Raw genomic sequence first — 14061 nt, forward strand, 5'->3', positions numbered from 1 at the left:
GATTAAGTGTGACAGGCATGGACTCTACTGCGGGGCGGTGCATTGAACAGGGCTCAGTGCAGATGAATAGAAAACCTCTTGCTTTACAATGTCCTTGCCAGAGAGGGTGGAGAGCTGCCGGCTCAATTGCCTGTAATTGATGGGGCCGCTCCAGCACAAACAGAGAGAGAAAAGGAAAGCAAGAAATTCTTGGGACATTTTCACAAATGAGTCCAGCCCTCTTTTGTTCAGGCGGAGGGGCTCGTGCCTGTTGGAGGCGTGTGTAGACACACAGGGTCATTTAAGGCATCACCATTACAATAAGAAAGAATTAGCATGAAACACCATGCAAGTCATAACAAAGCAGCAGAAAAACACACTTATGATTAGGAAAAGCTCTTCGCTATGTTATATTTTCAGATACAAATGCATGTGTTAGAATGCTGTTGTTTTCAGTTAACATTATCTGATTCAGAAATAAATTATTTTACAAAAAAACTATGTGGTGGTACGTGGTAGGGTAGGGATGGTATGAGATGCTAATATCATGGTACTTTGATATATAATGTGGTTCTACTGAATGATACATTTTTATACAAATATCATGGATTTATCATTTGTACAGTGGGGGCCAAAGGTCTGAGACCACAAGTGAGAATACTTCAATTTAACATTTTTCTATTTTAATTAGTGCTGGCTGGGGAAAAATGAATCGTGATTAATCGCATCCAAAAAAAAAGTTTGTGTTTACATAATATATGTGTGTGTGCACTGTGTATAATTATTATGTATATAAATACACACAGTCACACACATGCATGTATATATTTAAGAACAATATTTGCATGTATATATAATTTATACGAAGCCCCGCACATGACGTGCAAGAAATAAAAAGTAAATTGTGCGCACAATTGACTATTTAGTTCCCTCAATTTGATAAATTGTGCGGACGAATTACTACTTTGTTCCCTCGACTTGCTAAACCATCCACACTATTTACTAATTTGTTCCCTCAATTTATAAATCGTGCGTACGATTTAGCAAATCGAGGGAACGAATAAGTAAATTGTGCGCACGATTTATAATATCGTGTATTTATAAAATACGATTTGTCATATGCACGGGGCTCCGTAAATGTATCTTGTATATAATTTTTTTTATAAAAATATACAATTTTTCTTAAATATATACATGCATGCGTGTGGATATATATAGATATATAGATATATATATATATATATATATATATATATATATGCATAATAATTATACACAGTACACACACACATATATTATGTAAACACAAACTTTTATTTTGGATGCGATTAATCACGATTAATCTTCCCCCAGTACTAATTTAAATTTTTTTGAAAAATGAATTACTTAATTTATTATCAGAACAATGATTTCTATGGAAAGAAATGTAATAAATTTCACACATTGAAAATAAACAAATCTCACCTTTTCTACAAATAAGTTTAAGATAGTCAATGTCTTTAATAATATAATATAATGCATGTATATATTTAAGAATATAATTTATTTATGATTATATATATATATATATATATATATATTATATATATATATTGTATACACACATATACAGTGAGGAAAATAAGTATTTGAACACCCTGCTATTTTGCAAGTTCTCCCACTTAGAAATCATGGAGGGGTCTGAAATTGTCATCGTAGGTGCATGTCCACTGTGAGAGACATAATCTAAAAAAAAATATCCAGAAATCACAATGTATGATTTTTTAATTATTTATTTGTATGATACAGCTGCAAATTAGTATTTGAACACCTGAGAAAATCAATGTTAATATTTGGTACAGTAGCCTTTGTTTGCAATTACAGAGGTCAAACGTTTCCTGTATTTTTTTACCAGGTTTGCACTGCAGGAGAGATTTTGGCCCACTCCTCCACACAGATCTTCTCTAGATCAGTCAGGTTTCTGGTTTGTTGCTGAGAAACACAGAGTTTGAGCTCCCTCCAAAGATTCTCTATTGGGTTTAGGTCTGGAGACTGGCTAGGCCACGCCAGAACCTTGATATGCTTCTGACAGAGCCACTCCTTGGTTCTCCTGGCTGTGTGCTTCGGGTCATTGTCATGTTGGAAGACCCAGCCTCGACCCATCTTCAATGCTCTAACTGAGGGAAGGAGGTTGTTCCCCAAAATCTCGCAATACATGGCCCCGGTCATCCTCTCCTTAATACAGTGCAGTCGCCCTGTCCCATGTGCAGAAAAACACCCCCAAAGCATGATGCTACCACCCCCATGCTTCACAGTAGGGATGGTGTTCTTCGGATGGTACTCATCATCATTCTTCTTCCTCCAAACACATTTAGTGGAATTATGACCAAAAAGTTATATTTTGGTCTCATCTGACCACATGACTTTCTCCCATGACTCCTCTGGATCATCCAAATGGTCATTGGCAAACTTCAGACATGTGCTGGTTTAAGCAGGGGAACCTTCCGTGCTATGCATGATTTCAAACCATGACGTCTTAGTGTATTACCAACAGTAACCTTGGAAACGGTGGTCCCAGCTCTTTTCAGGTCATTGACCAGCTCCTCCCGTGTAGTTCTGGGCTGATTTCTCACCTTTCTTAGGATCATTGAGACCCCACGAGGTGAGATCTTGCATGGAGCCCCAGTCCGAGGGAGATTGACAGTCATGTTTAGCTTCTTCCATTTTCTAATGATTGCTCCAACAGTGGACCTTTTTTCACCAAGCTGCTTGGCAATTTCCCTGTAGCCCTTTCCAGCCTTGTGGAGGTGTACAATTTTGTCTCTAGTGTCTTTGGACAGCTCTTTGGTCTTGGCCATGTAAGTTGGATTCTTACTGATTGTATGGGGTGGACAGGTGTCTTTATGCAGCTAACGACCTCAAACAGGTGCATCTAATTTAGGATAATAAATGGAGTGGAGGTGGACATTTTAAAGGCAGACTAACAGGTCTTTGAGGGTCAGAATTCTAGCTGATAGACAGGTGTTTAAATACTTATTTGCAGCTGTATCATACAAATAAATAGTTTAAAAAATCATACATTGTGATTTCTGGATTTTTTTTTATTTTTTAGATTAGGTCTCTCACAGTGGACAATTTCAGACCCCTCCATGATTTCTAAGTGGGAGAACTTGCAAAATAGCAGAGTGTTCAAATACTTATTTTCCTCACTGTATTATATAAACACAAACTTTTATTTTGGATGCGATTAATCGATTTGACAGCACTAAATATAATATAATAATTGATACATTTAATAAAATTCTCAAACATTTGGACCCCACTGTACATGTCCAAATACATAATTTTTTATATTCTTAACAATGTAAAAAACTTTTAAGGCGAAGCAGTTTTTCAGATTATAGAGTCATGTGGAACTACAGAATAATCAGTCAGTGTGTGAAATAATCATGTCCACCTTTAGTGTGCATGTGTCCACGGTTGTGCAGTCCATTCATCCATTTCTCCAGCAGTGAAGTGTAAAACCGTGTGGTACTTCCCCCTCTGTTCACCATCCACTATCATCCCACCTGAATAACTCCCAAGTTTCCGAGTTTATTCTGATCTATTGTCATCATCACTGAGATTATTTCCCCACTGCCCTCCGCTCAAGTTGCACGTGTACATTAAGGGTAATGTATTTGACCTCTGCAGAGACGGGCCGACCGGTAGGGGGTCAAATGGCAGCAATGAAGCTCATCTCAGCCCAAATTAAACCACTGGCAACAGCCTCCGCTGAAAACATCAAATGGCATTATGTTCAGAGCAGATAGCGTACCGCACACGTCACATCTTAATGCTGCAGTGAGTTAGAAAAGTTTCAGGCTTCAGGTTTGGAAGCAAGGCCTTGTTTCTCACAGGTGTGACCTTGAGCATTTGCGTAAGATCACAAAATAATCCTATCACCTAGCAAATCATCTCCGTACACACCATTTCCAATTATAATATATATATATATATATATATATATATATATATATATATATATATATATATATATATATATATATATATATATATATATATATATATATATATATATATATATATAAAACATGAAATTAGAATAATATTATGTGTGCATATTTAAGTTATTCATTGCATTAGAAAAAGAAATGGAGGGAAGCCAGATTCAAACACACACACCCATACTACAGCTTAATGTGTTTGACTGCTATGCCACAGATCCAACAAAAAGCCTATTGATTATAATAAATATTATACTTTAAAATATTCCACCAGTGTTTCACATCCCCATGTAAATCAGTGTAGTTTGGCCTGAACGTCTACACACCAGATTTAAATTCACTAGTGCCCTCTATGGGTTCATCTGTTGAACTGCACTAGCGAGACGAACAATGGTGGATTGACAAAGACTGCCATCTGGCCGACCTGATGGTGAGCCAACTGGTTCCCTACTTTCAGAATTGGAGTGCTGAAAGCAATGAAACGGGCCAGTTGGTCACGGTGATATATGAATAAAAATGGGATGAGAGGATGGATGGTGCATCCAGTGACCTTTGGAGTTTTATCCGTGTGGGAAACGCAGAGGACTGATCTCTTTACACGAGAGAGAGAGAGAAGTAGGGTGAAAAATAGAAGCTGCGCTCCGATCCCTTCACACTGAACAAGGAATATCCTTTTAAGTTCACTTTACTTGTGTAAATAAATAAATATTATATAAAATAGGAAGATTTTTTTATGTTTTTGAAAGAAGACTTCATCGATGTTCATCGAGGCTGCATTTATATGATCAAAAATACAGTAAAACAGTAATATTGTGACATTTTATTACAATTTAAAATAACTGTTTTAAAATATTTTAAAATGGAATTTATTTCTGTGATGGCAAAGCTGAATTTTCAGTATCGCAACTCCAGTCTTCAGTGTCACATGATCCTTCAGAAATCGCTCTAATATGCTGTTACATGACAGAATTAGAAAAGTATCAATTTATATAAATGAAAAGGCCAACCTCTTCGTCCCGTGTGTTCACGTCCACTTTCTTGGAGCTGATGGCCTTGCTGACGTGTTCGATATTGTTCTCTCGACAGTAGTCGAAAATATTTTTGTCCTCTTCCCTGAAGTCAAACACAACAAAAGAGAAAATACACTGAAAGAGTGTCAAGCTCCAAACCTTTTATGAAATGTCATAGAAATCAACGAAAGAACATCTGAAATGGCATTAAATCATAGCAAGGAAATAAGAAACCAATAGTGTTGCATAACCAGGGTCAAGGTTTTCCTAGAAAATCTGGGCCCTGTAAAAGTATGATGACCCATGATGGAAGATAATGCCAGGCTAAACGGGGCCAAACTGATGCGCACAGGTGCAACACGCCGAAAAAAATCCTGTTACTGGCAGGCATCTCATGGTCACATGCCCATCCACCTCTGTGGCGCATTCTCAGGAGTCTGGCGCTCACCACAGCAGTTTTAATTATTTTCCTCTCTAATCACCTTGTGGCATTTGGGCCGAACCAGGCAGGGCAGAGCAAGAGATCGAGAGAGAAAGAAAAGGGTTATATAGGGGATGCGGTACAGTTGGTTGGAGAAATCTCATTAAGAGATTTACCCCTGCCCCTCTTGCCCATGCAGGATGGCAGATTAATTGCATTTGGAGCCCTATTGTGTGGCCGCCCCTCACTCTCATTACAGGGGCAGGGCAGATGAGACGCTCTCTCAGGCACGGAGGTCCCGTCCGCTGCTACAGGAAATAGACAGACTGGCCAACTTTAAATGAACTGATTTCTGAATAAGTGCAATCAGAGTATCTCAGTTATATAGAATCAACAGGCTGACACAAAATATAAATATGAAATATATACATACAGTGGGGGGGACTAAAGGCAACAGCGAAAATGCATTCTTTTGTGCAAAAAGATGCATGTTATGCCTGGCAAAATACACCTACAATGCATACACTTTCAATTATTTCAAGTTCATTTTATTCATAAAGCAGTAGGGCTGCACAATATATCGAAATCTATACATGTATGAAAATGTACATATCCCGATATGCATATCGCAACGGCACGCAATATCTAAATGGTTTTAATAGGCTACTTGTGTAAGGTGTAAGTTTTAGGTTGACGCATATAGCAGAAAATAGACTGGGCACACGACTGTTACTTATGTGACTTGCTTGACGTTAAAAATAGTTATTAAACGCAATAACTTGCGGAAAAACAACTCCTTGCAGTCTCGCGCTGTCTGCTGTCTGACACACACACCGAAACGTGCGCACAAGCCGTTCTTTTTTTCTTGTCTTGTTACACACTCGAACTATCAAATACACACACACAGTTATGTCAAAATGGCTGTCTTGATGAGTATTGATGTAAAAACAGTCAGTTATGCTTTAAGTGAAAGATATCAGTTGGGGAAAGAAACCAAATCGATGTCAATAGGATCCGTGCATTAGGTCTTAAAGTGACAGCCTGCTAATACAGTAAACCTGCCGCTGTCTGTCAAACAACAAAAGAACAAGAGAAAATCTCTGTGCTCTTGGCTGAATAACCTTTGTAGCTTTATTATGTATCAGTGAGTGTATATTTAATTAATGTGAAGACTGCTGTTTTTAGTTCTTATTTTTAATAACAAAGATAAATTAAAATAACAAAAATTATCGTCCACCCGTTTACCTGTATGTTCTTGATGTTAAGTTTTAGGTTGATATAATATATTACCAAGTCAAGCAAAGAGTTTTTGGTATTTAAATATTGGCATTTCTTTTTTTGTTTGTTTACATTGATGTTAAAATTATATTGTCAGATTTGTGACAATAATTTTCTTTCTTTTCCCAGAAAGAATGTGGGAATGTGAAACACATAAATGTATCATTCTCAGTTTTTTAAAAAATGTTTTAATATAATTTTAAATCGATTTTACACACTTAAAGCAATATCGTATTGCATATCGAATATCGCATTATTTAACAAGGTATTGCACATCGCATTTTTCTTTAATATCGCACACCCCTATAAAGCACATTTAAAAACAGCCACAAGACTGACCAACGTGCTGTACAAAAAAGACCACATTAAAATCCAAATATAAACAAATATAAGCCAGGGAGAACAAATATGTTTTTAAAAGAGTAATCTCTAAAGGCAGGTTATTCCATAGCCGTGGCCCAACCACAGAGAAAGCTCGATCCCCTCTACGTTTCAGTCTGGAGTGTGGGACTAAAACAAGGTTCTGGACACTTGATCTTAGACTTCTGGAGGGGGTATAAGGATGCAGCAGTTCAACTAGATAGATGTGATCACTTTTTTGACTTTTCTGTTGATCTGGCAGCAGCATTTTGGACCGGTTGGAGGCGAGCATTTTGAGATTTAGAAAGATTTTAAAGATTTAAAGATATATTGGTTAGGAATCGGTCATTTAAAGATTAAAAAAATGTCGTGCTAGCCAAGATTCGACCTTGTCTATGCACATTAATAGCTGAAGCATCATTTTTCTTGAATAGATCTTATAAATAGATCTTGGTATCGCCAGCGTAAAAATGGAAAGACACCCCACGCCTACAACACAATGAATTACAGTAGGACAAAAACATTTATAGCAGTTTCCACAAGTAATGTTAAAAAAGGGCCTGAAATTCTTTTTTCAAAAGTTTTTTTTTTCAAAAATTAATGTAGACAAAACTGATAACAAAAAAAATAAAGACAAACTACTATGTCACAATGGATAGGAGGGTTGTAAATGTATCCTAAATTTGATTATTTTTAATTAAATAAAATTAATTATTTTTAATTTAATTGGATTAAAGTTAAATATACAAAATGTATTAATTAAAAAAAAATACTATGTTAGAATGGGTAAAAATGTTGTAAATTTATCTAACATTTTGTCCTTTTTAATATTAAAGTTAAATATGCAAAATTGATCAAATAAAATAAAAAATACTATGCTAGAATGGGTAAAAGTGTTGTGAATGTATCCTACTTTTTGTCTTTTTTCAAATTAAAGTAAAAAATGCAAAATGTATAACTACATTCTGTAAAGAATTGTAACACAATTTGATAACAGATTATGTTTGTAACATGAATTTGACATCAGATTATGTCACAATTATGACAACCATAATCATATTATTTTGTTTTATTGTATTCATGAAGGTCACAACCTTTTTCGACAGGCCCAAATCAGAATTTTAAGGGGTAAACAAAAATGTTGGTGCTTAAAATTAGCTACATTTATGTAATATAATAGGTTCTAACATATCAAATAATTCTCAGAACAAATTCAACAACAAATCTGTGCTTTAAAATAAAAAAAGTAATGGTTCACCAACATCCACCAAAATGGCTTATGCCCATGTATGCGTGCACTAAACCTGGCCTTATTTCACTCGTAGTAAATACGGATGAATATGTGAGTGTTTGTGGTCTTACCGTGGTCCGTGACCCAGTGTGTCTGTGCCATGTGGGCATCATCCGTCTCCCAGGGCAACTAATCAATAAAACTGCTCATTCGTCAGACTGATGCTGGCCTGTGCTCCAAAAGCCCGAGTACACACACGCACACAAGCCCACGCTTACACCTGATTAATGGCCCACTGATAAACGACATGGCATCAGCGATGCCGCTGAGCATGCTGGGAAGGTCACTGGCTACTCTGTCATTCCACAAGGCTTGATCAACGTATTCTGACTAGACCAAAAAAAATACCTATGTCCAAGTTTTCACACACAGACCTCAATGCATATTATACAGGTGAATCTTTTTAAAACATAGATATTAAAATATAATAAACAACTCTTAGGTTTACTAAATGAATCCTTCTCGTACACCAAATAACGTTAAAAGGATAGTCCACCCAAAAATGAAAATTCTGTCATTTACTCACCAAACAGTTTTGGTTCCCATTGACTTCCATTGGATGGACAAAAATGCAATGGACCTCAATGGGAACCAAAACGGTTTGGTTGCCAACATTCTTCAAAATATCATCTTTTATGTTCCACAGAAGAAAGTCCTACAGCTGAGTAAATGATGACAGAATTTTCATTTTTGGGTGAACTATCCCATTAACATCATCCATCAGCGATGAGCAGAGCTGACACATACACACTGCCCACCAAAATAGCCCGATATTCTGAAACTGACACCTCTGCTCCCATCAATCAGATCAGATCAATCGGATTCATCTCTCTCCAAGGCGTCCTCACAGAACAACTCATCTATCATGCATTCTTCAGTGAATAAAGCTTCCTCATTCACTACTCCAGCAGAAGCACAGGATTATGCAACTTTGGCAGATCAGTTTATCGGCTGTTGTTTCTCAAGTGAGTTGGAGCAAAAAATAAATCAGATGGTCCTGGAGTTACAGGTCATCTGGTTTTGCAATTGGGCAATGCAGAATCCATTAAGACTCTCTAATCAAATGCTAACGAGAATTTTGAATATGCAGGAGGGCTTTGAATCACAGAGCTTGGAAATTGGAACGCAGCGAAGCAGTCTGCATGGCGGTCTGATTGGGTCACGCCCGAAATGGGACGCTCAGCGAGCGACAAATGGGAGGAGAAGAGGGGGAACGGGATGTTAATTGCCTCTTTTCTTTTCCGTCCCCAATGAAGGACTCGCACTCTCCCGGGACACGTCAACTTGGGGAATGAACCCCTGTTGCATTGATACTTCCATATATTTCTTTCATCCATCCATGCCTGGATCCATTTTACATTCCTATCATCGATATAATCATAAAAAAAGTAATTAAACTCTACTGCTTCCTGAGGCCTCTTCACCCCCTATGCTTGCATACTAATACTGTTAATATAAGAGGTAAAACCATGTGAATTCAGCCCTTAATTTGTCTCGTTAAAGGGAAGAAGCACCGGGGCGTCTGGTATCCGTGAGTTCCATGAACAGGAAAATGAATCATGCATCACTGATGCGGGAGTGATCACTGGATCAAATGAAAAATGATAATAAAATCATCATATTCATAAGCAAGTTACCTTATTTTTTCCTCCTGGTATAGACAGCTAACCGCTGGCCCACCGAATCCAGTTCGCTTCTCTCCTCCCCTTCGCTCCGACAACTAAAAAAAGAAACGGGAAATGGTCACAATGGCCACAAGTGAAGGTTTTACATATCTGAAAAGCCACAAAACTGAAGTGAAATCCCTCGCCTGCTGAACACACAGGACATGAAACTGTATAAAAAGACAGAAACACAACAGTAGCCCACAGGAGTAACTCTTAGTTTGGTTTACAAGAGAAAGGTACTATACACATCCATCGAGCTCAAATATGACAGAAAACTGGCATTACTTTGCACATGTTGGTAGACTTGACAGGTTTTGTATTTTTGACATTGTTACATGGACTTTTCTTCCTTTTCCAGACGGCACAGCACAAGAGAGCGAGCACAAAGGACTCTGGATATTCAACCCCTGGTGGACCAACCGCTGAGGAAAAGATTAAAATTGCTTTGTGCAGCCAGCCAGCTCTATTATACAGCCATTTTAATTCAATGACTTCAAAATATTACAGTTCGGAGCAGAAAAGTGCTGCATCTGCACTTCTGCTTGAATAGTAGGCTTGTATTAAAATACAGTAAATTCGTGCTCTCTTTTTTCCTTCCTCCACAGCAGGTGCACGTAACAACAGAAGCTTACAGGAGGTCAGCAACAAGCTATTGTCTCTCCTCCCTCGCCAAGGCTCTCTGTCTATCTTGTAATGGAGCTGCCTGCCCTCTTTTTAACACACTAACACAATCAGTTCATTCTGAAAGGTGGGGAATTTGTTTATGTGCTTTTGTGCTGGTCTGGATGGCAGTCAGATTGCGTTACTTGCAGTAGTATCAATGAAGGGAGATGTATCTGCTCTGACATGTGGATCATGGGTAAAAGGCAGGAAGATATATAAACTGATGGATGGACAGACAGACAGACAGACAGACAGACAGATAGATAGATAGAGACAGACAGATAGATAGAACGATAGACAGACAGACAGACAGAATAGATAGATAGATAGATAGATAGATAGATAGATAGATAGATAGATAGATAGATAGATAGATAGATAGATAGATAGATAGATAGATAGATAGATAGATAGATAGATAGATAGATAGATAGATAGATAGATAGATAGATAGATAGATAGATAGATAGATAGATAGATAGAGACAGACAGACAGACAGACAGACAGACAGACCGACAGACCGATAGACAGACACAGACAGACAGACAGAAAGAGACAGACAGATAGATAGAACAATAGACAGACACAGACAGACAGATAGAGACAGACTGATAGATAGATAGATAGATAGATAGATAGATAGATAGATAGATAGATAGATAGATAGATAGATAGATAGATAGATAGATAGATAGATAGATAGATAGATAGATAGATAGATAGATAGATAGATAGATAGATAGATAGATAGATAGATAGATAGATAGAGACAGACAGACAGACAGACAGATAGAACGATAGACAGACAGATAGAACGATAGACAGACACAGACAGACAGACTGATAGAGACAGACAGACAGATAGAGGCAGACAGACAGATAGAGGCAGACAGACAGAGCGATAGACAGACACAGACAGATAGATAGATAGAGACAGACAGACAGAGCGATAGACAGACAGACAGATAGATAGAAAGATAGATAGTGACAGACAGACAGAGCGATAGACAGACACAGACAGATAGACAGATAGAGACAGACAGACAGATAGATAGAACGATAGACAGACAGACAGATAGAGACAGACAGACAGACAGACAGACAGACAGACAGACAGACAGACAGACAGACAGACAGACAGACAGACAGACAGATAGATAGATAGATAGATAGATAGATAGATAGATAGATAGATAGATAGATAGATAGATAGATAGATAGATAGATAGATAGATAGATAGAGACAGAACGATAAACAGACACAGACAGACAGATAGATAGAGACAGATACAGACAGACAGAGACAGACAGATAGAATGATAGACAGACAGATATATAGAGACAGACAGACAGATAGATAGATAGAACGATAGACAGACACAGACAGACAGACAGATAGAGACAGACAGATAGACAGAGGCAGACAGACAGACAGACAGATAGATAGATAGAGACAGACAGACAGTCTGCTTAAATCATTGAATTCAATGAATCATGAACATGAATATAACATCTACAGCTCCAATAGAAAAAACACAGAAATGTAGCAACTCTGTTTCTGATATCTTTTGAGCATAATAATTAAGCATTAAAAACAAAGGGATGTTTTTCAACGACCTGTTTGAGAAGGATGCACAGCCACAACAACTGCACAATCAGAGACTGCCCTCTTCTGGACATGTTATTCACTAACGCAGTAACATTACTATTACACAGAGCCTAATTTTACCAAAGGGCAGATCCACTTACAAGAAGTATAGTTTATTTGCATGAAAATACTGATTAATGTCATGCTTAATTTGAGAGCAACAAATCTATATCCAAGTTGACATGTGGCAATCTTTCTAAAAACAATACTCTACATATCTGTTGTCCATAACTTATCTGTGTGGACTGGGACTTGTGAATATCAATTCATAGTACATCAAGCTATTTTATTGCAAAAGACCAAAGAAAAACCTTGTTTTCCATCCCCATACGCAATTGCCCCTAAAGTAAGTTTAATATTTACCTTCTGACTGCCTTCTGGGTCCAGGGCATTTACACAGGACACGTACTCCTGCATGGCCTCCTCCGTACTCATGTCCCCCAGCTGTTTCCACGCTGACCTGTGAACAGAAAGCAATCTTGTCAGACTCTATAAAGATTTTGATTTCCTTCTGATTCACAAAAAGCTCATATTATTGGACACAAAGTAGATTTATGATTATTCATTTAGCAGATGGTTTAATCCAAAAACAGAGCAAATTTCAAATCAGATTTAGCATGAAATGCATGACTTGTTAAAGAGTCTTACCATTTTCTCTGACCCTCGAAATCGAAGAAACCAGGTTTTTGTGTATTGCACTTTCCAACTTTGACCTGCCAAACATAAGTTTATTAATATAATATACTTAATAAAAAAACAGTCAAATTCTCTAATAACTAATCCCAATGTCAAATGTTTAAGACTAACCAACAGGCAGCATCATCTGTCAGAGCTTACAAAACTTAGCATGGAAACCATCATTTACACCAAAACACCATTACTACAGTTATTTTCACTACATAAAACTTGGGGTAATTTTGTATTGGCCATCCATTCATTGTCCAAAAAAAAAAAAACAATCAACCAATCAGCTGTTAAATTTAAATACACAATTAAACAATTACAATTTAGGTTAACCAATGACCAAGCAATGCTTCATTTTGTTCAGTCTGTGGTGTAAAAGGTCACATTAGCAATTAAAGAAAAAACACTTCAGCAAAACATGGTCAGGTGTTTTTTTTTTTTTTTTATCAATAAAATCACAAATAATTTCAATGCTTTGTATTGTGTTGGGGTGATTTAATTTAAATTTATACTGGCATAAAGATGGTAAGTTACATGACATTAGTTTCTAACTTCAATAGCATTTGAAGACTTACAAAAATGACTTACAGTCATAAAACCAACTAGGTGTTTTCTTTATCTAGGTGTCAGATATGATGCACCCATTTGACATTTTCGATATTTATTAAAATTAACTGTCAAATAATACTACTGTATATGATCATATACAAAATATGCCATAGTTTAAAGCTCAATTGCATTTGAAGAGAATGACTTACAGGCATAAAACCCCCTGTAAAGTGTTCACCGAGGTGTCAACTATGATGCACATTGCACACGCACATTTTAAATGTTTTATATGTATTAAAATAAACTGTCAAATCCTGCGTAAATATTGCTTTTTTCACTACTGTATGAAATCATAAAAAAATACACAAAAATATAAAGCTTAAAGCATTTGAAGAGAATGACTTAGTCATAAAACTAACTGTAAAGTGTTAATCTAGGTGTCAGCTATGATGCACACCTTTTCATTTTTTTTAGATTCATTAAAATAAACTGTCAAATCATGTGTACATTTTGCTATGTATTTC

General features: G+C 36.9%; 1 protein-coding gene across 1 annotated transcript in view; it reads right to left on the reverse strand.

The window, feature by feature from the left end:
* Positions 1-14061, reverse strand: part of acbd6 (acyl-CoA binding domain containing 6) — a 43218-nt gene that overhangs the window by 28538 nt on the left and 619 nt on the right. Inside the window, exons 2-5 of the mRNA XM_079827420.1 lie at positions 12953-13017; positions 12668-12764; positions 9963-10045; positions 4973-5078 (exon numbers count right to left, since the gene is read on the reverse strand). Coding sequence (XP_079683546.1) covers positions 4973-5078; positions 9963-10045; positions 12668-12764; positions 12953-13017 — 351 coding nt within the window. The remainder of the gene's footprint in view (positions 1-4972; positions 5079-9962; positions 10046-12667; positions 12765-12952; positions 13018-14061) is intronic.

The sequence above is a fragment of the Gobio gobio genome (assembly GCF_949357685.1).
Source record: "Gobio gobio genome assembly, chromosome: 10".
In the NCBI taxonomy this organism is placed as follows: domain Eukaryota; kingdom Metazoa; phylum Chordata; class Actinopteri; order Cypriniformes; family Gobionidae; genus Gobio; species Gobio gobio.